Source organism: Elephas maximus, chromosome 4 (assembly GCF_024166365.1).
Source record: "Elephas maximus indicus isolate mEleMax1 chromosome 4, mEleMax1 primary haplotype, whole genome shotgun sequence".
Lineage (NCBI taxonomy): Eukaryota > Metazoa > Chordata > Mammalia > Proboscidea > Elephantidae > Elephas > Elephas maximus.
This window is the reverse complement of record NC_064822.1, coordinates 91,167,595-91,195,155: the sequence shown is the minus strand read 5'-3', so window position 1 is coordinate 91,195,155 and position 27,561 is coordinate 91,167,595. Positions and strand designations below refer to the sequence as shown.

The following is a 27,561-nucleotide window of genomic DNA, read 5'->3' as shown; positions in this document are numbered from 1 at the left end:
AGGGAGAGATCTGGTTGTCCATGTTCACCTCAAAGACCAGAAGAACTAACTACATTTTCCTTACTTTCCTATTTACCTGGAAAGCCTGGTGGCGTAGTGGTTGAGTTCAGCTGCTAACCAAAAGGTTGGCAGTTTGAAATCACCAGGCCCTCCTTGAAAACTCTATGGGGTGGTTCTACTCTATCCTATAGGGTCATTATGAGATGGTAATGGGCATTCCTATTTATTTCAGTGTCTAAGAGAAGGATAAGCCTCTCTGGTTATTTATTTTCACCTAGCCTTATCCCCATACATACTGTTGGGTGCCATCAAGTCTATTCCAACTCAGAGTAACCCCATGTGACAGAGTAGAACAGCCCCATAGGGTTTTCTAGGCTGGAATTGTTACAGAAGCAGATCACCAGTCTCTCTTCCAGAGCTACTGTGGGAGTTTGAACCACCAACCTTTTGGTTAGCAGCTGAGTGCTTAACTGCTGTGCACCAGGGCTCCTCATCCCTATACATGCTGTTCTGTAACTTAATCTGATTCAGGCCCCTCCTCCCCTGCCCCCATTACCTCTTTTTCTCTTCTCAAAACCTTTGCATTGGGCCCTCTGGAACTCTCACTCTCTGGTCGAACTCTTCTATATCCCCCCTCAGATTCTTTACAAGTAGAGGCTGCTTTTCCTCACCTCTGAGAGCCTCAGGGCTAAGAGCTGGGATTTACATTCTATTGTTTTTTGTTCCCCAGTGACTTTTCTCACTTAGAAAAACTGCTGGCATCTTTGAGGCCCAATATCATCTGGCTCTACTTTCCTCCCCTACTGAGCTATCATCTCCCTATACCTTCCCATTCACTCAGGAATTTATAACTTCAGGATCATGGTCCTCCTTTCCACCACAGTATCTAGTGACTTCAACATTCCTGTGAATAACTCACTAACTCTGATTTCTCAGTTCCCTATTGCCAATGCTCTTCTCAGCCAGTCTATCTTAGCTAAGCACTCTCATGGTCACATACTGGACTGTGTCTTTACCAGAGATGGAGCCACATCCGGCATCTCAAGTCCCACCATTCCACTGTTTGACCACCATCTCTTCTATTTCCAATTCACTTGCTCCAAGCTGTCCTCTACCATAGAACTTTTAGAAATTCTTCAGTCCATTGACCCCACTACTTTCTCATTAATCACCAATCCTACTTGCCTAGCTTTATTGTCCTTATCCAGTCTAGAGTTCCCTCATTTATTATTAGCCATCCCATGCAAATACCTTCAACTCTCTCCTACTATTTTTCTCATTATACTTACTCTGAATGAACCCTATCATTTGCCTTTTCTGGCTTAAGTTGCTGAATCTCGTCACAGACCAATCATTACCACTGAGCTGACTAGTGCCTCTTTAAATTTATGACCATAAACCTCTAATGGGCACTCAGTGATCCACCTTTGTGTCTTTGGTAGGCTCACTTTTTCCCACACAGAGGTAAATTTTTCATACTTTGTCCTCTTTGAGTCTCCCTCAACTCCTCTTCCCTTCCCTTTTGCTTTCAGCTGATGACTCTGCGCTATACTTCAGTGAAAATATAGATGTCATTGGACCTAAACTCCCTCATTTCCCATCACCAAACCAAAAACCTACCCACATCTGCACCCATCTCTTCCTTTTTCCCTTCTATTTATAATGGAGGAGAGTTTCCCTCTTGCCCTCAAAAGCCAAAGCTTCCACTTGTACCAAGGGTTCCATCTCTACTTGTCTTCTCAAAGATATCAACTCCTTTGGTTATTTATCTCTCTGACCGCTTCTTCTGCCACTCTTCCCCTTACTCGTTATGCTCTGGCAGCTTTTAGGACAGACCACGCTCTTTCCTACCTCCAGGTTTTTGGCATACAGGCTCTTCCTACCTGCAATGCTCTTTTCTCCTTCCTTCTTATGGTTAGCTCTTTCTTATGTTTTAGGCATCAGCTTAAATATCAAGCCCTCAGAAAGGCCTTCCTTTTTAATATTGATTGTAAATCCTCCTCCACTACCATTACTTTCCATTTCAGCTTCTTGATTGCTTCCCTTATTCTATCTATGATAATTTAAAAATCTTATTTGTCTATTTGCTTAGGGACACTGGTCTATTTTCTCCATTAGAATGTAAGTTCTATGAAGCCAGGTATCATTCTGCTTACTATTTTTTCTCCAGAGCCCAGCACAGTGCTTTTGGCACTAAGGTAAATTTATTAAGTGATTTATTGAATGGCTTTTTGTCTTTTCCAATTTGATGATTTTATATCACTTATAGAGTTACTAGCCACCTTAATGACCAGGCATCTCACTTACATGTCCACATGCTCGACAGTGATGCCTTCTCCTTGTCAGTGCATTGAAAGGCTCTTTGCATTTCATACACATTGTTACTTCATTATCTCGGATCCATCTTGGGGCTCTTTTCCCTAGCTCAGCAGTCTAAAAAAGGAAAGAGAGACCCAATTTTACTACAGAAAATTTTCATTCCTCTTATTTTTCAAAAAGCACTTGAACAACATTGCTCTAACTATGTTCTGAAACTCAAGACCCATGCAAAGAAATAACAAAATGTTTAGTCGAAGAAGTTTAAGCCATATGATAAGGCACTATCGTTCATCTAAGAAGGGATGAGATTCTGTCTAAACAACCAGTTCTCGCATCTCAAAGGAAAAAAAGTTGGATAACAAAATGATAAATGTTGCAACTGTAGAGAGATAAAAGAGCTTAAAGTTAAGAATTTAATTCAACTTACAGAAACCTCTGAATGAATGTCATTATCCTTTGCAATTGCATTTCTGAAGGTTTCATGCCTTTGATGGAAAGCATCAATAGTCTCTTGAAGGGCCTAAAATAGAAATGAAATTCAAAGCAGACTGTAAAGTATCATATGCAAACTAATAAAAATACTTCATTAAACAAGTATCTATGGTGAGAATCACCTTGAAAATTAAATGAACTTGTTCTGATGACTACATACTAAACAAACACAACAATTTGGGCTTGTTTGTGTACACGTACAGAGGTTACAAAAAAAATGAAGACAGAAATCAGGTTTACCTTGATCCATTCTTCTTTGTCTTGCTCAGAACTAAACAAACAAAAAAAGTAAGCTTTAAAATGAATGCAGAGAATATGAATTGGTTACAACTGGTGACTGAAACTTTGCTTTGATATTGTTCCAACTTTCCAAAATACTCAGGTTGTCCAGGAAAGAGTTACAATCACAATCAAACAGAAAATCTGGCAATCGAACAAATAAATTCTTCTAAAAAAGTGTTTTGGACTATCCACTTCCTTTGGTACACACAATTTTCGGTGGGTAGAGTTAAGCTTAGCTTCCACTAATATACTGCCCTGACATTAACAACAATCATCTAGTATTTATCTACTATATATATATATACACACATAATATATACACTATAATGTACATCTAGCTTTATACCAGATGTCAACAACTAGCCTTCCAGTTTACCTTTTCATAAGCACATGAAGGCTATTAAAGGCCCCTAGTCACAGCCCATCTCAGAAAAGATTACAATTATCCTGTGAGAATCTAAAATATCTTTGTTAAGGCCTTAGAGAGCTAGTTAATATTTTTTTTATAAACAATTTTATTTTCCTATTGCTAAGAGGCTTCAGGCAATATCATACCTAACCCATTACAGATGAAGCAAAGCATACAAAAAATTTTAATGTCCACAGGAAGGAGATTTAACAGATTAATGGACCCTAGTTTTTAATAATTCTCCTGTGGGGAAAAAAAATTCCATGACTTTAGTCAAGTCCCCTATCTCCCTGTTAAGGCAAATTTTCTTTAGTTCATCTTCTTTGCAGGTAGCTTTATGTAGCTGCCACTGTCATATACCATATTTGAAAGATGTCCTTTAGTGGGTGAGATCTTCAAATTGAAGGAGTTTTCGACGAGTGAGGTGTTTGCATGTGTTTGGTAGGATAGGGCTAAGTTTGAGTTCCAGCTTGAGTATCACATGCCTTGTTCCCACATGTATGAAATATGCATGAATCTGGCTGGAGGTCTGCTCCTGTGACACCGTCCATCTTTCTAACAAATTTATTATTGGGCACCATGATGTGCCAAGGGTGCTGCTGGAGCCTGCACCTGCCAGTGGAACACTGCTTACTGTCCACCTGGGGCTCCTTGGACCAAGAACCTGGGGCCTCAATCATGCCCTCTGAAAAGATTTTCTCCCTGCTGTCTTTTCCCGCCACCACAAAATCAGCTCTGTTGCCCTGGAAGCATAGTTAAGCGCTAGCTGCTGCTAGCATTTTAAATGCAGACAAAGAAATTTGACAAGTTTTTAATGCTTTTTTGTTTAAGCGTTTAGTTTATTTAGTTTATCATTATATATATATTTTCTATTTAGCAATTTAAAATCATTGAATAAAAATGATATAAAACACAGTAAGTGTTTTTTATTCTTTTGAATGTGGAAGAGGAAGCTTAAGTGTGTAAGAGGTCAGCCTTGAAGCTGATTCAAAACCTTAGCAAGAAATGCAGAACTCTTTATTCCCAGTTGGCTCCAGAAGCAAATTCTCTTTAAACAACGCCAAATATATACCCAATTTTTGGTTCCATGAAGGTCCCTCTGAGGACCTTCAATGTCTGCTTCCATTCTGGACAGACTCATGATAGTAATTACTTAAATAATTAACATCTTCACTATCATTGTATAATAAATATAGCTAGAACAAGGAGATTAGGGAAATTAAGAAATTTAAGGAATCATGACTGTTTCTGATACAAACTGGAATGTATCCCATACTGCATATCAGAGCTGTGCAAAGCAAGTTCTGTGTATATGCAGGAAAATTCCTCACTAATAGCCTCATCCTGGAGAGAAAATAGCCCAACTTGGAGATAAGTGGCTGAAGTCTCCCTAGTAATATCTTCCCTGCTGTTCACACACATCTCCCAGGTTTGCAGATTTGGAAGTATGCTGAGATTCCTGAGGGAACAGCACCTTTATCCTTCTGCAGTGAGGACTTCTATGATGACCAGAACTATTGATGAGCACCCCTGGCTGTCAGGGCCAATAACTCAGTGAACCAGCCACTGAAGGCTAATCAGAGTGAGGACTCATGTTAGGAACCTCCAGTGTACCATCATGCGTTCTTTCCTTAGGCTGGAGTGGCTGGGACCCAAATTCCCCCCTCCCACCATGATGTGAGGTAGGAAAACCATCGTGCCTGCTAAAATAATTTATTCTCTTTTTTTTTAAAAAATAATTTTTATTGTGCTTTAAGTGAAAGTTTACAAATCAAGTCAGTCTCTCACATATAAACTTATATATACCTTACTACATACTCCCACTTACTATCCCCCTAATGAGTCAGCCCACTGCCTCCTTCCAGTCTCTCCTTTCGTGTTGGTTTTGCCAGTTTCTAACCCTCTCTACCCTCCCATCTCCCCTCCAGACAGGAGATGCCAACACAGTCTCAAGTGTCCACCTGATACAAGTAGCTCACTCTTCATCAGCATCTCTCTCCAACCCATTGAATTTATTCTCTTTTTGAAGTTTCAAGTTTAAGCCCTCATGTGGTAACTTAAGTACATACATCTAGGTGGAGTCACTTGAGCAACCAGAACCACATGCTACTGGTGCAAAGGAACAAAGGCTCTCTGATTCTAAGAACTCTGGGGTTTCGACACCATTAGAGCAGGGTCAGTGCTTAATCTTCTAATCTGTGACCTTCAGGAATACCCAAATTTTCATCATGATAGGCTTATAGGACAAATGGTTCCTAAACTACCCATTGAAATATCTTCATAGCTGATATTTCAATACCTGACAACACTGATTGTCTTCCAGAGGTTCAAGCACAAGGTAGCTATGCTTTCATGCAGTGGTTCTCACATTTTCTTTTTCTTTTTTCAACCATGATTATGCCAGAGAGATGTTACCTGGAACTCCCTCCCCTTCTCTTCCACTCAATAAAGCATTGCAAACACAGAAGTGCCACTCCTTCCAGTAGTCCTCCTTGCTAGAGCATGCCTGAGCTCCAAATGGCCCTTCCCATCCTGCCTCCTCCTGACATTTCATTCCATTAAAGCGCCATGAAGTTCCTTGAATGCAGAGCCTTTAAAGGACTCTTAGTTATGTCTCCAACATTTAGCATGGAACAATAAGCATGAGTAAACATTTGTGGATGATAAAGAGGGATTTAAGAGAGGAAGGATTGGAACAAAACGTTTTCCTGCAAGTCTCAAAATTCTGGCTTGTTCCCAGCTACTTGATTATCTGAGTACCTTGTAAATATGAAAATTCAATTCAATTTACTGAATGCTTACTCTCTGTGAAAAGCTACCATAGGCATCTGAGAAGAATCAAAAGAGAGGAAGACAAGATCCTTGACTTTTAAGAGCTCATATTTCTCCATTTACCTCCAAATGGTTTCCCTCAGAACCATTCTATCCTTGATTTATTCTGATGCTTTCAGAAAGCTGTGCAACAGGAATGGTTCTCTTACCTGGCCTGCAGTTCCAGTGTTCTCTCTTTCCCAGATACCTGGAAAGTATGTGGATATTCTTCATTGTGAGTCTCTACAATCGTCATTCCATCGAGGCCAACCTTAGTTCGAACTGTGAATTTAGAACCCACCAAGCTGAATCTGGGCACACAGTACAGCAACATGTTGTTGAACTGCAAAGAGGCAGAGCACACACAAATAAACAGGAAAATGAAGAAAAGTCAGAAAAAAGATCAAAATCAAAAGTACCCTTGGGCATAAATTCCAAGGAATTTCCAAGGAATATGGTACTTTATACTGAACTTATTAAATTATTCAGTACTACATTCAAGATTTTGCAATAGTTCCATTATGTTTGAATCAAAACCTATGTTATGCAGGTGATACAAACTTGCTTATTGAAAGTGAAGAGAACTTGAAGCATTTACTGATGAAGATCAAAGACTGTAGCCTTCAGTATGGATTACAGCTCAACATGAACAAAACAAAAATCCTCACAACTGACCAATAAACAACATCATGATAAACAGAAAAAATATCAAAGTTGTCAAGGATTTCGTTTTACTTGGATCCACAGTCAGCACCCATGGAAGCAGCAGTCAGGAAATCAAATGATGTACTGCATTGGACAAATCTGCTGCAAAAGGCCTCTTTAGTAAGTATTAAAAAGCAAAGATGTCACTTTAAGGATTAAGGTGCACCTGATCCACGCCATGGTGTTTTCAATCACCTCATATGCATGCGAAAGCTGGGCAATGAATAAGGAAGACCGAAGAAGAACTGAAGCCTTTGAATTATGGTGTTGGTGAAGAATATTGAATATACCATGGACTGCCAAAATGAACAAACCTGTCTTGGAAAAAGTACTGCCAGAATGCTCCTTAGAAGTGAGGACGATGAGACCTCATCTCACATACTTTGGACATGTTATCAGGAGGGACTAGTCCCTGGAGAAGAACATCATGCTTGGTAAAGTAGAGGGTCAGCAAAAAAGAGGAAGACCCTCAATGAGATGGATTGACACAGTGGCTGCAACAATGGGCTCAAGCACAGCAACAAGCTAAGGATGGTGCTGGACTTTGCCGTGTTTCGTTCTGTTGTACATAGGGTCATTATGAGTTGGAACTGACTCAACGGCACCTAACAACAACAACATTCAAGATTTTACCACAGCCCCATTATGCTTTTATCAAAATCATTATATTCTTAAAATTTTAAACATAAATTTCCCTTCGTTGGTTCTTGTACTATTTTATTGAAATTTAAGTGAAGTAATCATCATTTTGTTTTATTGCTTTAAGAAAATTAGTTCAACTACATTTAGGAACAACTTATTAAGGACCTTCCATATACCAGTAACGGAAGTTCTCAACTTTGTAAGTTGAAGCCCTTAGACACCAAAATTTTAATTGTGTATCTTATGGGGAAAGTCTAAAACAGCTGTTACAGGAAAAGAATAATATGAAGATATTTTACCGGAGTGTTTAATGTTAAGTTGAAAAAAAATTGCCAAATTATTAGTTCACATTTCATTACATATGTGGGGCTAGCACACTAGAACCTAGGTAAAAACTAAGGCACATGGCCAAGATCAGCAAAGTACTATTTAGCAGGTAGACTCTGAGGCCTGACTATAATCATTCAGGACCCCACTGTACTTCTTATGGGTTGTGTAACCTCTTATGCCTCAGGATCATTCTGTGTAAGAGTCACAGGCTGTTGAGAAGATTAAATGAGGAAACAAACATGAAGTGTTTAGAAGAGTGCTTTGCATGTATAAGTGCTTAAATTCAACCAGGTTTTCTAATTCCACTTTCTCTGAGATCTGAGTACAGACCAGTCCTGCCAGGGCCTCTGTTCAGCCACACACTTCCATGAAGTGTCAATGGATATTTAAAAAATATTCTAACATGTTTATGTGACACCGTTCACGTGTGCTCATTCTGAAAGCAAAGTTCTCACCAGGTTTTTTTTGTATATCATTTTGTAACTTCCTGTAACCAGTGTCATAAATTTCAGTTCCACATTGGTTAATGCAGAAATAAAAAGACACTAAATACATTTTATCATGTAAATCCCAGTATCACATTTCACATGTACATTTCTGGAAGAGTGGAAGAGGACATTAATGGCTAACATATTACATTAACCATCCACTGTATTCTGAGTGTGGCACTCACAACCTCATTGTAGTGTATAAGATTTAGAGATTTGAAAAAACTCTGGAAAGTTTGCATCACCAATGTTACTGCTTGATTAAAGCAAAAGCTTCCTTACTAAGTTTTCATGCTAACATTTCTTTCTCTCTTCTATCAAGGCCTTCTTAAGAGGGATTTGGTCAAGGCTGGGGCTGCTACAGGAACTGCAGAGCCTCCAACAAAATGGACAGCACTTACACTACTAAGCCATCAAGAGTAACCGAATTGGTTCATTGTTTCAGCAAACTAAGTGACAGATATAATGTCATGATATAAAATTCTGAGTTATCCGATACTTGTACACCAACTCCTCGCTTATCAACTATCTCTTTATCCAACATTTCGTATTTATGACAATAGTAAAAAAATCTACTATCCAACTATTTTGTGCATTAACGACGTACATCTGATGGTGGTGACTGCCAAAGTGCAGAAAGAATAATGCTGGCTGTGATGGTTGAGGTTATATGTCAACTTGGCTAGGCCAGGATTCTCAGTGGTTTGGCAGTTATGTAATGGTGTAATTTGGCAGTTGTGCAATGATGGGGTCATGTTCTATTTTGTGAATCTGATGTGGCCATCCGCCATTTTCACATAATGCCAATTTTTGCATAATGACCTGGTCTTTGGACCCTAACCATGTTGATAAGTGAGGAGTGGGTGTATTCAAACTGTCTTTATAAAGTTCAGCAAAGTCTTGTTATTTTATTGAAACATACGTCCAGGAATGTAGAGGTTCTTAGCATTTGCCTTTTGTAGTTATGCCCATACAAGATGACAGACTACCGTTTAAATATATATGTTTCTCTTTCCTTCTCATGCTCTCAGGACTACATTCCCCCATTATATTCTTTCTAAGTAGGACTTTGTAGTCTAAATGGTTAATAATGCTATGTTAATCTTATGTAACTCCAATCACAATAAATATCCTTCTTCTTTTTCCTAGAGGTGATGGTGAGACCTTTTGCAGATATAAAATGTTGCTTGCAAAGAAGTAGATGCCATGTACCTAAACGAATTAGGTAGCTAGCCCTGTTCCCTCCATAAACTCTGCTCCTGTAGCAAAAGCCACCATCACCTTCCACATAGAAAATTACTTCTCTTTGGGCTTCCCCTACCACTGAAAGAAGAAGTTAGAGCATGAAGTAGATCTACTTTCCCTTTCAGGATAGGAAATTTCCTTTTCCCTGCCCAGAGCTCAGAAGTAGCTCTAGACAAAGCAATCTCTTATTGGCAAGCAAATTTCTAGTAAGTCCCAGATTGTGATAAAACCTAGAAAAGCAAGTCTCAACTTCATTAAAAACTTAGGGAAGTTCCCCTTCCTCAATTTCTGGTATTCTTCAACTATTTATTTCAAGCCTCTTAAAACATATTTATTTGATTGAAATAATTTAATTCCATGTTTTCACCGGTGACAATTTCATTAAAATTTGTTTTAGAATAGTATATTGTTGGAGAAAATTTCCAGTGCATCATCTGTGTTCAAAGCTTAAATAAGGAAAAAGAAAGAAAAAAAAAAATTGTGTATGTCAAGTGACAAGGAAATAAGGAATAGAACACCTTCAAAAGGTTAATGATGGAATAATGGAATTATTATTAATGAAATTATTCTAATGGAATAATTTGGTTTTTTTTTTAACATTCAGATGCCAAGTATGGTTATTTACAGTCAACAGAGTTACCTTACATTAATATAAAATGGTGAAAAAGTATGGTATGAAGGCAAGCAAATATGCAAACACTTGAAGATCATTTCAAAGCTGAAGTCAGATTCTAAATATAATTTCACCTTTCAGACATATATAATATTCCCAGAATAGAACATAGAAAACTAGCCCCCATTTTCTTTCTAGAGAGATAGGAAAATAAAAAATGGTACTTCTGAAGTTTCTTCATATAAAAGAAACAAGAAGCTCAGTGGGAATAAAAGTCTGCAGGAGAGAAGAGAGATTCTGTGACAAGTATAGTCCCAAAGAGGGCAGATTGAAAAGAATGAACACAACACAGGAAATGTTTCTAAGATGGTCTTTAAAAGATGAATGTGGCTTTCCAAAAATTCTTGCCATGTGACTCCATTCTCGTGGGAGGTATTGGCATGATATGTTTGATAGCTTATAACTGGAACAAGATGGGTCCTTTCCTCAAAGTCACCATTGCTGTATTCCCTGAAGGCGCTTTGCCATTTGTCTTCCAAGTAGCTGCCTAATTTGGCTCTGTATCAAGCTATTCAACCTCAAACTATTTCCAGAATAATTTTCAAATGCGAAAAATAAACCAAGACAATTGGTTAGACACAGAGCTAAAAGTTTAACTATGGAAACTGTAACACTAATGAGGAAGAAGAGAAAAGAAAGTAAACCAAGTACCTAAAGGTAGGGTATAGACAAGGAAAAGAAGGCATTGACTTCCAGGGATTTTGCTTAGGATAAACCAGAGCTCTGAATCCTGACATGACTGAAAATAAAAAGTCCTTGGTTTATATTAAGGTCTTTGTGCTATCTGTGAAAGGTAAAATAATTCTATTTAGCGTGAATGAGGATTTTTATAATTAATTTGAATAATATCTGTAAATATTCTTTTTTTAATTATTGTAATATAATTTACAGACCATAAAATTCATCCTATTAAAAGTGCTGTCGAGTTGATTCCAACTCATAGCGACTCTGTAGGACAGAGCAGAACTGCCCTATAAGATTTCCAAGGCTGAAATCCTTATCGAGGTAGACTGTCACATCTTTTTCCTCCAGAGCAGCTGGCGGGTTCTAATTGCTGACCTTTCAATTAGCAGCTGAGCACTTAACCACTGTGCCACCAGGGCTCCTTTTTAAAATGTATAATTCATGATTTTTAGTACAATCATAACTTGTATAATCATCATCACTGTGTAGTTCCAGAACATTTTCATCACCCCCAAATGAAACCTCCATACTCATTTCCTCCCTCTACAGCAGCCCGAGGCACCCCACTAATCTACTTTCTGTCTCTACACATTTGCCCATTTTGGACATTTCATATTAATGGAATCATTCAATATGCAGCATTTTGTGACTGGCTTCTGTCACTTAGCGTAACGTTTTCAAGGTTCATCTGTGTGTCCGGGTTTTAGCATGAATCAGTACTCCATTCCTTTTTATTACTATATAATATCCATTGTATGGACATACTACATTTTGATTATTCCTTAATAAGTTAATGAACATTTAGGTTCTCTCTAATTTTGAGCTATTATGAATAATGCTGCTATGAACACTCATGTACAAGTTTTTGTGTGGACGTATGTTTTCAATTCTCTTGGGTTCAACTCTCAAGTTATACAACCTAGGAGTGGAATTGCTGGGTCATGTGGTAACCAAATGTTCTTTAAAAAACAACAGCAACAAAACAGACAGTGAACATTCCTCTGCATGACAATTAGTTCTTGTAAGTTTTCCTTTCGAGAATGGCTGGAATCAGATGACAGAATCCTCTAGGCTTCCAACAACTCATTCTATGTTGGTAAGATGACTTTTGCAGCAAAAAAGTCAGATGTAAATAACAGCCTGTGAATGTTTTGGAGCCAGTCACTGGGCAGTTTCTTTACCATTGTGCCTCTGTTTCTTTTCCTATAATAACAATTATAACAATAACTAACATTTATTGCATTCTTAATGTTAGCTATCATGACTTTCATCTCATTAGATACAGAAACAAACTGGAATTCATTAGGATAACAATGAATAAAGACCATGTGAACAGAGACTTAATAATAGCTTGAATGCCCCAGCAAGAGCTCTTATACTTGAGATAAACCCTAGATTAACTGTAATTTCAAGAAATTGAAGGAAAAGATAAGAACTGTTTGCAGAGAGCAGGACACATGAAAAGGAACTATGTAGCGAGCTCATGTACTTTTCTCATAGATATTTTAGGCACAAGTCTTTTAATCTTCCTACTTCTTTAACCCAAAAAGATAAGCTGAGAAGTAGTGATTAAGAGAGGGTTAGGAGGAAAACAAGGAACCCTGGTTGCCCAACAGTTAAGCACTAGGCTGCTACCTGAAACGTTTGGTAGTTCAAACCCACCCAGTAGCTTTGCAAGAGAAAGACCTGGTGATCTGCTCCTGAAAGGTTACTGCCTAGGAAACCCTATAGGGCAGTTCTACTCGGTCACATGGGGTCACTATGAGCTGAAAATCAACTCGATGGTACTCAACAACAAGAAGGAAGAGGAGAACTGCTGTCAGGAAATATATGTGGCCAGAATATCCAGGAAATGGTACACACTAGCCTGTCAGAATGAAAGGAAAGAGAAAATCTGAAACATGCAAAAGGAAGATTTCAGAAAGTATTTCATATTCCACATACATACTGATGGCTACGATCGTCATAAAACGGTTAAATTGTCTTCAATATATAGTAGAGAAATAAATTACACAAGTAAGCTGCACAGAAAAATTACACAAAAGTACTTAAAAGATTTTGGTCCCAGAAAGAACAAGTTTCAGTTACTGAGAACATTCACTTACATGGAATACTGACATTGTTGACTAAACCAGGTTATATGTAATTGCCTTGGTGAGCAAGCAAGCATCCTTCTTTTCCAAGATATATACATACAACAACATTTATGAATTAGTCTTATGGGACTTGCTCACATTAAAATACTCACTAAGAAAAGGTAGCGTTCTTGTGCTGATGTGTTCCGAGCAGCTAATTTGAGGATCTGTCCTTCTTTTATGAGTTCATTTGAAGGATTTACAATGTCTTCCCCTTCTCCCAACATTTCATAAATCTCTAAGAGCTTCTTTAGGTTCTCCTAGGAAATTAAAACAAGACATAACAAGATCAAATATAAGAAGGTTTCAACTTAAGTAGCTTTACTAATACTATAACTTTACCTAAAATTTGGCTACTTCAGAAGGGATTGGGAATAAGCATGAATATTGGTATAAAATACATCAGTTATCAGCATAATGAAACCTTGGAGAAGAGGGGAGATGATTATTCCATACAACACTAAACATTTTATGAACATTCTTTGTTGTTCACCTATGTCAATTCATCTTGGTCTAAACCTACAAAAAATTGGAGTCTATGTTATTGACAATTATCTAACCAGCAGGTGCCTGTCTCCTCTGAAAACCACTTACCATTTTTCTTATTGCACTATTAGAATGGCTTGCTGCAGTAGATATAATTTCAAGTGATTCTAAATGGGAAAAAAAGAAAAGTAAATAAATATGCTTTGTCCCTACTACACTACTAGATAGCTGAATAACATAAACACTAAAATAGGGAGAAATCCGAGACCAAAGACATATGATAAAAGTAGGGGCAATTAATATTTATAAACTGTATACTTTCAGGAGTTCATATGGAAGCAGATTATTTGGAACTTGAAGCATATTTCCTCATAAGAAGTCATACATAATTATTAGGCTCACAGGTGTATTTAATTCATAACATACCTTTAAAATTAATACATATTTACCATGCACACTAAGTGAAAAGCACTTTGCCAGGTGCTTTCATATACATGATATCAATTATACACAACCTTAAATGGCAAGTATATTAGCTCTATTTGGCAGATGAAGAAAACAGCAAGGTGATGTGACTTGGTTAAGTTCACACAATAAATTATTGGAGGGTTTGAATTTGAATCTAGGTCTTCGACTCAGAATTCTACAGCATTTCAGCAGTAACATTTTACTAGTTTTAGAAGCAAACTAACCACCAGCTCTCTCTGGGAAAATGCCCCCAGAGGTCTAGCCTCAGTCAGGTGAAAGGGAATCTTCTGATGCCAGTGTGGATGGAGGGTTTTGTTGCTGGAGCATGTGCTGATGAGAGATGGGAATGAGAACTCTTTGGCAAGGGAAAGGTAGAAGCTCCAGGGACTGCCGAAGAGCTGTGGAAGCTGAGGCCTCCTGCTGGATCAATCCCCGGGTGTAGTCCTCAATCCTTATCATGTACTGTTCTTTCTTTCTTTTCTGTCTTGTGAATACTGGCCTGCTTAATTCTGTTACCACAACACCCCATCACTTCTGGACTAAATTTTCTGTTTTCTTTGTTCCACTGATAAACAGAATGTACACTGTGTGTGTGTGTGTGCGTACACACACGCACATACATATCTAAATATTTGCCATTTCAACATTTTTTTACATGTACAACTCAGTGACATTAGTTATGGTCATCATGTTGCAGAATGTACTTTTTTTTTTGCTTTCCCCTACCCCCACTGTTAAAAGCCCTTCTTTTGTAATTTCCTTAGAATTTCTGTGTAAATAGCAATGTGAAAACACAAAGAGCAATAAAATTCCCTACTATGTCACCAACTTTTTCATTTTTGGCACAGCCACCTAAAGGAAGTCAAAGTATTTGAGTGTAGAAGAAACTAAATTTTATTTACATTTTAGAGAACTATCCTGATTTCAGTAATTCTATGCATTTGATACAGGACCCAGGGTAGAGGGAGACAAATAAGATGGGTTGGAGGAACAGCAGTAGTGATTCCACCTCCAATTCCACCACTAGTTCTGCCACTAAAACCAAACATTAGGCCAGAATGGTACAAGGTGGGGATGAGGCCTAGTTCCTAGGAAGCAGTGGGCTGGGGAAGATGGCAAGTCAGGGTAGTTCTAAACTATGTATGGAAAGAGGGGAGAAGAGAAGTTCCTATGGTCATCAAGTTGCTTGAATGATGGGATATCAAAGACAGCCTGTGTTCAAGAAAAGATTCGGGATCCAAGACCAAAGACTGTTTTGTGTTCCTCATCTCTCACCAAGGTTCACATATTTCATAATAGAAAATAAATTAGGGAAAGTAGCAGTGTTTTAAGATTATGTGCCAGTATTGTTAGTACTTGTAGATTATCATTTCTATTTCTTAAATTTTCATTCATTCCTTCAAAGTTAATTGATTTTAAAAGACAATAAGAAAAAGTATTATTGAAGCTCTTGAGCTTTAAAAAAGCATTTGCATTCTGACCTAATGAAAAAATAAAAGACAACTAACAGAATGGGAATAAAGTTTTCTTAGGGAAAATGCTATCTGACACTAAGAAGCACCACTCTCCCTTCTGGTAGTGGTGGGGAAGACAGGGTCAATTTTGCTTAGGTTATTTTTACACAGTAAATGTCATCTTAGCTCTCTTGGTATTCATCAACCTATTTAATTAACCCGGCAGCACCAGTAATTCTGAATGGTTCTAGTCTTCCTGTGAGAAGGTAATTGTGTATTACTATTCCAGATGTCTCTAAGAAAGACTATAGTTTATTTCCAAGTTAACTACTAATGTGAAACCAGAACGAGAAATGTGATTTGTATTGCTTTAAATTTGTGTTTTTGGCTCAAATGTGACTTGCCTAATGGAGGTGTTGATAACAACTTGCAGTGAGATTATTTTCAAGCAGCAATATTTTATGAAAGTGATTGTGAATCATATTTCCCTTCCGAATCACTAGGCTGCTTGGCCACTTGCTTATCCCACACTGGGGGGAAAAGAAAAGCAAAAGCAAAAACACTTACTTTTAGCATCATTCCAGTCCAGGGAGTCCGGCGGCAATTTTCTGAGGTAATCCTTAAGGAGGAGCTCATACCGGGGTATCCGCTGAACAGGTTCTAGCATATGATGCTGTAAAGTCAAACTCCCACAGATTTTCTGTTTCTGCAATAAGAAACGATATTACAGAAACATTTAAAAATTAGGCTAGGTAGTCTAAAAACTCACTAGAATGCAGAGCTTTCATCAAGGGCACACTTTTTCTACAAAGTGTGGTCTGTGGATCATTTGCATTAGATATATCCGGAGTGCTGTTAAAAATGCAGATTTCTGAACCTGACTCCAATCTAGTAAACCACACTCTTTGTAGATGAGGCCTGAGAATATACACTTAACAACACCCCAGATTCTTGTAACATTAAAGTCTGAGAACCATTAGTCTAATGTTAGCAGAATTTTAAGCAAGAAAATTCCAAATTGCTGGCAACCACTTCAAGTGGTCACTATAAGGGTTTGTGAAAGTCACATTATTAAATTGTACACCAGATTATTTTCAAAAAGAAGCAACTACTTAATAAGGTTCATTAAGCAGAACTATATTATATAACTTTGGCCTGAGCAGAAACTATTTCATAATAAGGTTACCATAAATATCATTTCCTTTGAACTTAACCACACAGACGAATGACAAGATCTGGCATCTAATTATGTGTCAGAAAATTTTTATATTTCATTAAGTCAAGGCATTCTTTTCATTAGAAACTAAACTCTGTAAATAGATCCCCTTTTCTTTGGGAAAAATTGAGTCCATCGCACTTGCTTTCAATAAGCTGTCAACATAAGAAAAGGAAAAGATTATTTGAAAAATAAGATGTGTTCTTATTCATACTAAACAAAGGAGAAATCCCATTAAATATTTACTGAACTCATATCATGATCAAGGCACTGCAGGGTATATTAAGAATAACAGTCTTAACAGTTATAATAAGATGTGATATTTGCATTTAAAGCAAACAAGTAACTAAAGGCTTCACAGGGAAGAGAGCACTTAACACTACCTCTGTTGGGTGCAGGCTTTGGTGGGTAAAAACTGAGGAAGAGCAGGGGCCAGTCCACACGGAGGGGACAGTGGGGCATGAAACATGTTCTGCAAAAGGAAACAGTTGGATTTTGTTGAAAAATAAGATATTTATAGGAGAAGAGGGTATAAGGAAGAACAGGTAATCTGGGATAATAATGCCAAGGGCCTTCACTGCTGGGATGAGTTGAGTTTAGATTTGCTTCATCCAGTACAAGTTTTTGTCCATGGGAGTAATATCATTAGAGCTTAGCTCCATTAAAATTAATGTTACTGCAGTGTGGCTTTAGGGGGATGTGGGGAAACTAGTTTAGAACTTATTATTGTAGACCAAAAAGAAAGTACTAAGCATGGAAGCTGAGGGAATAATAGCTTCCATATAAAGTGTAAAATACTAATTTTTTAAGTTTAATTATCTCACTTGATTTTCCACAACTAACCTGTCATATATACATATATATCAAGAAAAATATTACTAATCTCAAAATTTTTACATGAAGAAACTGTGGCTCAGAGAATTCAGAGGAGTTTTCTAAGGTGAAGTGGCTGTGACAGACTAAGGTTCTAAATTAGGTTATTTGATTCCCAAACCACCACTCTTTTCACAACCCTGTGTCATTTCCTGTTCCCTGTCATTTCCTCATAATATGAAGAAGATAGACATTGCTGAGACAGAATTTTAAGATTTGATAAAACAATAACTATCACCAACATCACAGTTATTTAGTGATTACTTACTGTGCAATAGCACTAGGCAAGCACCTTGAATACATTACCTAACAGGCAAATGAATGGATATAGAGAATCAGGAAAAGTGACAAATCAAAGATAAGGCCAAATTGTGAAACTCTGGTGAATTACAGAATAATCGTGCCATCCAATAAATTCAATCACGTGTCAAAATATTTATTACTTACTCTGTGTAAGGCACAAAATAAGTATGATGGAAGAAATGTTTGAGAGCTAAAGATATAAATGGAACATGTTGACTTTGTTTTGATAAAAAGGTGTCCAAACAGAATTTTGTGGCCAGCATTTAATTTGTGACTGGAGTTTGGGGTTAGAGGACTAGACTAGAAATACAGATCCTGGAGGCATCTGTATATACATAATGGTTAGAGACCTAAGGAAATAGGATATCGCCGAGGGTATAAAGAGAAAGAAAACTGTGGAACACAAACCTTGTGCTCTGCCCATATCTCAGCTAGCAGAAGGGACTGGTAGTGAAAGTATCAAAGAAGGAGTGCTTAATCATAGGAGAAAAGAGATTTCCCAGAAAGGAGTGAAGGGAAAGAGGCAAGACTTCTGGCTATGGTTGAGTGAGAATGGCAAATCCTTCCTGTAAAAATAACTATAAAACTGGACAAAATTGATAAAATCGCCATTTCAGCATGTAGAAAATCGACCAAAGGCCCATAACAATCTGAAAAGTGTTCATGTTTTTAAAATTTCTGAACTTTGGGTAAGACCAGTGAGAATCTGTGGTATTATGGCCTGGGCTGCTCCCAACCCTCCCCTCACTCAGGCAGCATAAGGGTTTTGCTGGGGTGGAACAAGCTGAGACTGGCAACTTTTCTGCTAAGGCTGAAGAAGAATCATTCAATTTGGAGCGACGGGAGGTATTCACACCTAGCAATACTGTCAGTGGAAATGAAGATCTCTGAGGTGGGTCAGTGAGGAGGGCAAGGGCCTGAGGTTGTGGGTAGGGTAATCATATTCTTGCTGAGGGTATTTGAATGCACAGCAGAGAATGGAGAGCCAGCACACTTTCCTGGCAGGACCTGAGGCTGTATACCTGCAAATAGGAGATATGAAAGAGTCCAGCAGTCCTGAAAAAGGCCTGAACCTTAAATGTACTGTCCTACCCATAGACAGGTCCATCAACAGAGGTCAGAAGTCTTACTTGCTCCAGATAGTTGACCACAGCCTCTGTCCAATAACTGGTTGGCCACTAACCTATACAAATATAGGGATAATCCCTAGAAAGCCAGGTTTACAAATAAAAACAAGAATATTAACAGAAACACTAAGCAGAAGCATGAGTGACGATACACCATAGGGGAGATAGATTTAAAAGCAAAGAATCAAAAGCAACAACAACCACTTTCAGGGGAAGGGTGAATTGGAATCCAGAGTTGCTACAACAGATTTTCTAAAATGTCTGATAATCAGCAAAATATTATGAGATATGCAAAGAGATAGGAAAGTATGAAATATACTGAAGAAAAAAGGAAGTTAAAAGACATTGTTTCTGAGTGTCTTCAGATATTAGATTTAGCAGACAAAGACTTCAAAGTAGAAACTTGTGGGATGACATCAACAATATCGACCTATGGATAAAAGGGCAAGATACAACTTTATGATGGCTACAAACGATCTGCCTTAGATTAAGAAATACAAATAGGTAAAATGAAAAAGTAAGCTATGAAAACAGTAACTAAGAGAGCTGAAATGACTATATTAATATCAGATAAAATACACTTAAAATATTACCAGAGTCGAATAACGGCATTTCATAATAATAAGAGGATCAATAGGGAGTTATAACAATTATAAATCCATATACACCTAACAGAGCCTAAAGAATAGATGAAGAAAAACTGACGAAATTGAAAGGAGGAATAGACAGTTCAGCAATACTATCTGGAGATTTCAAGACCGTCACTCAGTAACTGATAGAACAACTAAACAGAAAATAAGCAAGGATATAGAATACCTGAACAACACCATCAGTCAACTTGACATCGGTGATATAAATAGAACACTCAACAACTGCAGAATACACATATCTTTCAAACACACATGGAACATTCTCCAGCATAGACTGTATACTATGCCATAAAACACATCTTAATAAATGTGAAATGTTGAAATCATACATTCTCTAACCACAAGAGAATTAGAAACCAACAGAATAAAACTGGAAAATTCCCAAATATTTGAAAATTAAACACCACACAACTAAATAATCCATGGGTCAAAGAAGAATTCACAAAGAAAATTAGAAAATACTTTGACCTGAATGAAAACAAAACATATAAAAATTCATGGAACACGGCTAAAACAATGCTTAGAGGGAAATTTATAGCTTTAAATACCTTTATCAGAAAATAAGTCTCAGGTAAACATTTCAAGGCTCCACCTTAAGAAAACTTAGGAAAAAGAACAAACGAGCCCAGAGCAAGCAGAAGGAAGGAGTGAAGGGGGAGGATGGCAGTGTCAAATAATGAAGGAGAGCTCAGGGAGGATGAGGTTTTAAGAACACCAGTAGATTTAGAGTTTAGGAGATCACAACAACCAGAAAGATCAGTTGGCAGCAGAAACTTGCATTTACAAAGTGCCTCTCTGGTACCAAGTGCTGTACTAATGCATTACCTGATTTATTTTATTTAATCTTCACAAAAGTCATAAGAAACCCAGACTGCAATAAAGTTAAGGATGACAAAGAAATACATATTATAAGCCTCTTAAATTAAGATAACTTTAAAAAAATTACATAAAAGATTAAAGGCTATGAAAGTTAAGATCAGTCTCTGGGAAAGTCTCTAGGGAAGTTATTGCCTGGAACACAACTGTTCAATGTAGCTTTTTTTCATTATTTCCATTTAATTAGAATATAAACTTTATTTCATAGGAGAAATGTAAACTAGTAGATGATATAATAGTCCCAAACTGATTGTTAAGAAGCAAAGGAAGATATTCATTGTAAGTGGGTTGGGGGCAGAGATTTAAGAACAGAATTAAGTTCACCCATTCTAAAGACTGACTTGGGGGAAAAATGTGTAAGTAAAACGAAAAATGTCATTGTTACTCCCTGCCCCAGGAATCTTACATGATCTAAAGAATTCCTTTTCAATATTTAAATTGTTATCAAAGAATAATCTATTAACAATGTTGACTAGAGAATCAAGTGAAAATTACTATGGTATTATTAAAATGTGGTATTTAGGTTTGGAGAAAAGGAAAAAAGTCAGGATATGGATAACAGATGACAAGAAACTGAATAATGACGTTTCCAAAGTCTCAGTGTTGATAGCAATCATTCTTTATATTCATTCTAACATTTCAGCTTCTGAAAGGAAGCGTGGCAGGCGCAGACCTGAATGGAAACTCTGTAAAACTCTGTGGGCCCAGATAAAGCCAGCCTCTGCTGGTCTCCAAAGCAAATGGAGAACTCATTGCTTAGTACATGGCATGTATCCAACAATATTATACTGAAGTCTTTAATTTTGCAGAGATGATTTCTGCATACTTCAGAGTAGACTAAGATTTGGCTAGACAGCTCACACAGATCTCTAGATAGAAACTGCAGATCTAGAAAACCTTAAAATTTATATGAAAAAATTAATTTATATCCTTGACCAAAATAGTCCTATTACCTGAATTTCTTCGACCACTGATTTGAACTGGGGGATCCGCTCTGTCATGTTTTTAACCAATTCCATTGCATTGTCATATCCCTTCACATACTCTCCATACATCTTAAGGAAAGGTGCCAATTTCTGAAGGATGTCGCCAATTCTAGGGGTGGTTTCCCTGTATACAACATAGAAACAGGTGGGTCATTAAGGTTTCTTACAGAATGAGTGAATTAACAGGACTCCAGAGAAGTAACCACTTTCTACACACACCTTGTGCTTTATCAGACCCACTTTACCTGGAGACTGGGAGACAGTTAAGAAACACCTTTTTAAGGGTGTTTAGGAATGACATAGTAAAAAGAGGTGCTATGGAATTCTTGAATCTTCAAATTACTCCTGATATTCCTACTAGTCCAAAAATAGCGTGGAGAGAAGAAATCCTTTTCAGCTAAAGCTGAAAATGTACCACAATATTTAACAGTAGTCTTTAACATAAACATTTTGCACAAAGGTCTGGCTACAGCTCTGTACAGCCTTTCTAGTTCAATTTAAAACCTGAGAAACACAGCATCTTAACATGGCTGCCTTTCAATATCATTTGCTATCCACTCCTCTTACCATTCTTGCATTCGTTTCTCCAGCTCTGGCAATAGGAATTTACTATGGAAGGCATTTATTGATGAAATATTAGAAAAGATTTTATTCACCATCTCTGCTGGAAATGAGCCTCGGTTTGCTTCTTCCAATAGTTTGCAATAAAATACCTGCATAAGAGAATAGGAAACATGATGTCAAATTTACAGGTTAACCACCTATCACTGCTAAGCACACAGTGGGCTCTGAGAAACTTTTTGTTCAATAAACGGGAAAGTTTATGGATTAAGAAATCAACAATTATTTGGAATGTAGGAGTACATGATTTGATTTAGAAGAAAGAACCAAGAATAAGAATTAGGAGACCTTGATTCTAATCTAGACTTTGCCCCATCTGTGGGATGTTAAGGCAACGATTTATCTTTTTTTGTAGCAAAAGTTTTAATTAAGGTTAATAGAATTCGCCCTTCCTATCCATTTTTTTATCCATAGCATAGCGTTAAGAGCTGTGAAAACACTTTATATAGACAATAATTGTGGTATTTTCCACTTCTCTTTAGTGCTTTGAAAGCACCCTGGGTGGTGCAAACAGCTAGTGTGCTCAGCTGTTAACCAAATTGTTAGCAGTTCAAGTCCACCAAGAGGCACCTTAGAAGAAATGCGTGGTGATTTACTTCTACAAAATCAGCCACTGAAAAACGTATGGTGCACAGTTCGACTTTGACACACACAGGGTCTCCCTGATTTGGAATCAGCTCAACAGGAACTGTTTTTTTTTTTTTTTTGGTACTTTGAATGACTCCTGTTGCCTTTAATTATAGCTTATTGACACAAATTAATTTTTCCTATTAGGAATGTGTAAGCTCCTTGAGGGAAGGGGCTACTATGATTTTGTGTGTGTGCTTTAGGTGAAGGTTTACAGTGCAAATTATTTTCTCATTAAAAGTTTTATATACAAGTTGTTTTATAACATTGGTTGCAATCTCCACATTGTGTCAGCACTCTCTCCCTTCCCTTTTCCACCCCAGGTTCCTCATGTCCATTTGTCCAGTTTTCATGTCACTTCCTGCCTTCTAGTGTTTGCTTTTGGGCGTGTGTTGCCCATTTGGTCTCCTGCACTTGATTGAGCAAAGAAGCACGTTCCTCACATGTTATTTGTTTTATAGGCCTGTCTAATCTTTGGCTAAAAGGTGAAGTTCAGGAGTGGCTTCAGTTCTGAGTTAGCAGGGTGTCTTGGGGGGCCATAGTCTTGGGGGTTCCTCCAGTCTCTGTCACACCAGTAAGTCTTTTTTTTTTTTTTTTTGTGCATTTGAATTTTTTTTCTACATTTTTCTCCTGCTCTGTCTAGGGCTTTCTATTACGATCCCTGTCAGAGCAGTTGATGGTGGTGGCTGGGGTAGCATCTAGTTCTTTTGGGCTCAGGCTGGTGGAGGCTGAGATATTTAATTCCCAAAATAGAGAAGATGTTTAATAAATATCTGGTCAATGAAGGAAAAAAATTAGTTTTCAGATGTTTACTTGCTTTTTAGGAAATAATAATGCATGATAATTTAAAATACTGATATGAGGCCAAAAAAAAAAAAAAAATCTCCTGTACATAGTAGCAGGTACCTTAAACATAATTAAAAAAAAAAAAAAAATGCAGTCCTAGCTATCCTCCACTAGGGCTACTATACCTCTTAATTGCCATTCTGTTAAATGTAGACAGAAGGAGGTCTGTTCTTTCAAAATGTCCAGATGGTTGTTAATTTTCTAAATTCACCTCCACTGCATTTTCTTGGGAGTCAAAAAGAACACAAAATTATGTCCTTAGAGACATTAATAGATAGGATACTGTAGCAATTAAGACTCTAAAGTTCTAAAAGGTCTGTAACAGTAGCTGACCAGCTGAAAAATCAAAAACAACAAAAAAAGGCAAAACAAAACAAAACCCAACTTGTTAAGAGGAGAAGACTCATCTCCACAAAGGGCAAACAGAAAAGTTTCAGATCTGTAATCTCCATGAGAAGAAAAATTGTTTCAAAGATGCAAACTCCACATGAATTGACTGACATGTGATATTCTTTAAAAAGTGATTCTTTGAGTCACAAACTTATTATTTCAAAGAATACTAATATTAAACCAGCCCTTCAAGGCTTTCTCTAGCAGAGATGTAGTTCACTCTAGCAATAAATGATTGAAGGTCCACCTGTTCACATGAAGCTCCAATGTTCCGGTGGCAGAAGAGGGACAATTCTTTTTACAGCTAACACTCACACTTCGCAGCTTTCTCTTCTAGTAAAAGGAGTTTGTGTTAGCAGGCAATCTACCAATCATCCTGCTCTTATACTTATCACTTACATATGATTAAAATTACTTAGTTTTCAATTGCTACTCTTATGATACATTTCAAAAGTTTCCAAATGTATATTTGAAATGATAGTTGAGGCTCCACCATGATGAAAGCACAACATTCAACAAATAGGACTGGGCACTTTACACTAGGCACTAAATATTAAAAGCTTCATATAAGATTGAACAAGTAAACTTGTAAAATCCCTTCTAGTCTGTAATAGCAAAAGAGACTAAAGAATCAGTGATATATTCATGTTAATGTCGGAGTCACCAACCTCTTTTTTAGGTTATAATGGTAACATGGCCCCTAGGATTACAATAAAGGGTCAAGAAATGGACTAGTGTTTAATGCTGAGGGACACAGATTAGAAGGCATTTTGTGACTGATACCGAGAGGAATCTCTGCTCTTTATGAATTAAAAATCTTTACACCTAGTGAATACACTGTTGAAGCTGAAAGTGCCAGAGATTTCCTTGAGGAAGTAGCTTACAGTGGACAGAAGAGTCAGGCCCTTCTTGCAGTTTCTAAAACACTTGAATTACTAAGTTAAAATGATGTACAATACCAAAAAATAAAGTAATTCTGAAAGAGAAAAATATTACCTGATCTAACAGGTCAAGTCGGTTGACATAAGCTCTTTCTGTAAGTAAAAGTTCATTTGCTATTTTGTGAAGTTTTTGCTCATTAGTCTCCTAAAAACAGAACAGATATTCACATATTAGGAAAGAAAGCTGAACAATATTTCTTAAGTAATAAACATCTCTTCAAATAGTTTGATCAAAACAGTTTCTGAAGTTTCTTGGGTAACCAATTCCTCTCAGCCATCAAAGAACTTCCAACCAGAAACGAAACGAAAAAAAAAAAAAAAAAAAATTAGAGATGAGGAATCTCCAACTTCTTCTTTGCAGTTAACAATATTATCCACCTTTTCCTTGAAACCCTTAAAAAAAAAATTTTTTTTTAAGTTCCTGAACACTGTATTTCCTTGCTTTTCCCCATCTATCTCAGCCTACTCTTCAGACTTGATTTTATCTCCATCTGGAACATCTCATCTTATTATTAGCTCTATGCCATGACTCCTCCATTTTAGAACATTTTATTATAGAAAGTTCCAATCATATATAAAAGTAGAGAAACAGTAAAATGAACCCCCAGTGCCCATCAATGAGATCAACAACTATCAAACCCATTGCTAATCTTGTTTCAGCTATACCTCTACTCATATTGTTTTGAATTAAATCCCATTTTATTATTTCCTCCATATTTATTTATATCTTTCTTAAGTATGATTTTATAACCTTGTAGTTCCATGAGGATAGAACCGTTTTCCCTTGTTAAGTATTCAATCTCCTGTATCTGCTACAATGCCTCAGTATAACATTGACATTCAATAAAATATTGCTGAATGCATGACTCAGTGAGTCACAGTCTCACCTGCCTAACTATTACTGGACAGTTATTACCATCTTGACACACTATCAACATAAGACCAAACTCTTCCGCAAAACCTCGACCTCTCTCCCCCCTCTTACTTTCCTATTCTGGTAAAGGTTCCATCCCTTTCTAGTTATTTGCTTTGGAATCTTGAATCCATTTTATTCAAAATTCTGCCAGCTACCAAGTCCTACACATTATATTATGTCTTCAGTATTCATCCTTTAAGTTCTTATCACTGCCACCCTGTTTTCTTAAATCATCTCAAGCCTGGGTCAATCAATAGTTACCAACTGATCTCCCTGATGCCAAAATTTTCTGGCTGTAACCCATCTTACATATTGCTGCATGAAGAATCTTTTTAAAACTCTGCTTTGCACAGATTATTGTACTTCTAGAAGCAAACAAAAAAACCTTCAATAGCTCCCCTCACACTGACAGGATGAAGTCCAGACTCTGTGTAGCATTCAGAGTTGTTCTAACCTTGTCTCTACCCACATTCTCAATCTACTCTCTTGTTATCTTTAAAGGCACCTTTCCTCCAAACTGCTCCGTCCACCATTATTCAAACATGTCCCTGGCCATCCCCAAACCTTTCTTCTTTCCATCCTTCCTGCCTGACATATGCTGTCTGTATCTCTCTGGGTATCTAAGACTTAAATTTTTTTGAACGTCCATTCCTTTTCCAAGTAGCCTTCTTCAAAGCCCTTGGCCTTGCTTGTTTCTATTAAGAAGCATTTTATAGTTCATATCTAAATTTTTTTATTGAGAAATTTCTTTCTAGTGACTGATGAAATAAACTCTTTTCACTCTAAGAGAATATGAAGCAATAAGGGTTTAGTAAAAAAAAAAAACAACTCCAGTAACAAAGTAGACACAAAGTGTATTTTCAACCAGCATAGAATTTGTGTAAATGCTACAAATAAACTGTGAATAAAATGCTATTGAGCTGCATGAATGCTTCACTGTGTTCCACACACACGAGGCACACAGGCAGTATCTGTTTTAACATGGAAAGCTACCATTTTGCTTCTAATGGCAGCACTGGAATGAGTTATATAAAATCTTTATGTAAAGTAATATAATAATGTTTAAATAATTTGTGGTTTCAGCAATACTGGAATAAGAGCATGTAGTCATCAAATTCCACAACTAGTCAGTTTTGGTTCAGCTAATAAACTCAGGGTAAAGTACTGGCATTGCTGGTTGATTACCTGGCATCTTTTCTCCCCTTTCTTAACAGTCTCCAGATTTGGCTGGTGTTTATCTATGCCACCCAAATACAGGCATTTCCTCTGGGGGAACTGACCTCATCCCCATTTCAAAAAGGGGGCTCTGAATGGTATGAGTATCAGAGTAACCATTTCCCTTGCCACAGCGACTGGGTCAGGAAAGACAGCGACCCAACAGGAGCCAATGGGACATGAAGGAATATACACTGGGGTTTCTGCAAAAGGAGGCCCTCTACTCTTTAGGAGAGTCACGGGAAAAGAGCTCTCTGATGTTCCATGTGGACGAGGGTACATGTAGGCTTGAGTGCTGTATGTGGCCATCCCACAACCACAGAGTGAAGCTGAGACTGTAGAGAGTCAATA

At 37.3% G+C, this 27,561-nt stretch overlaps 1 protein-coding gene across 5 annotated transcripts in view; it reads right to left on the bottom strand.

The window, feature by feature from the left end:
- FGD4 (FYVE, RhoGEF and PH domain containing 4) overlaps positions 1–27,561 on the bottom strand; it is a 245,009-nt gene that overhangs the window by 17,637 nt on the left and 199,811 nt on the right. For all 5 annotated transcript variants that reach the window (XM_049882786.1, XM_049882788.1, XM_049882789.1 and 2 more), the window contains 10 exons: positions 25,135–25,224; positions 22,222–22,367; positions 21,622–21,778; positions 16,191–16,329; positions 13,810–13,868; positions 13,329–13,475; positions 6,484–6,656; positions 3,052–3,082; positions 2,747–2,839; positions 2,308–2,433 (listed from right to left, as the gene is read on the bottom strand). In XM_049882786.1, the coding sequence (XP_049738743.1) occupies positions 2,308–2,433; positions 2,747–2,839; positions 3,052–3,082; positions 6,484–6,656; positions 13,329–13,475; positions 13,810–13,868; positions 16,191–16,329; positions 21,622–21,778; positions 22,222–22,367; positions 25,135–25,224 (1,161 nt within the window). The remainder of the gene's footprint in view (positions 1–2,307; positions 2,434–2,746; positions 2,840–3,051; positions 3,083–6,483; positions 6,657–13,328; positions 13,476–13,809; positions 13,869–16,190; positions 16,330–21,621; positions 21,779–22,221; positions 22,368–25,134; positions 25,225–27,561) is intronic.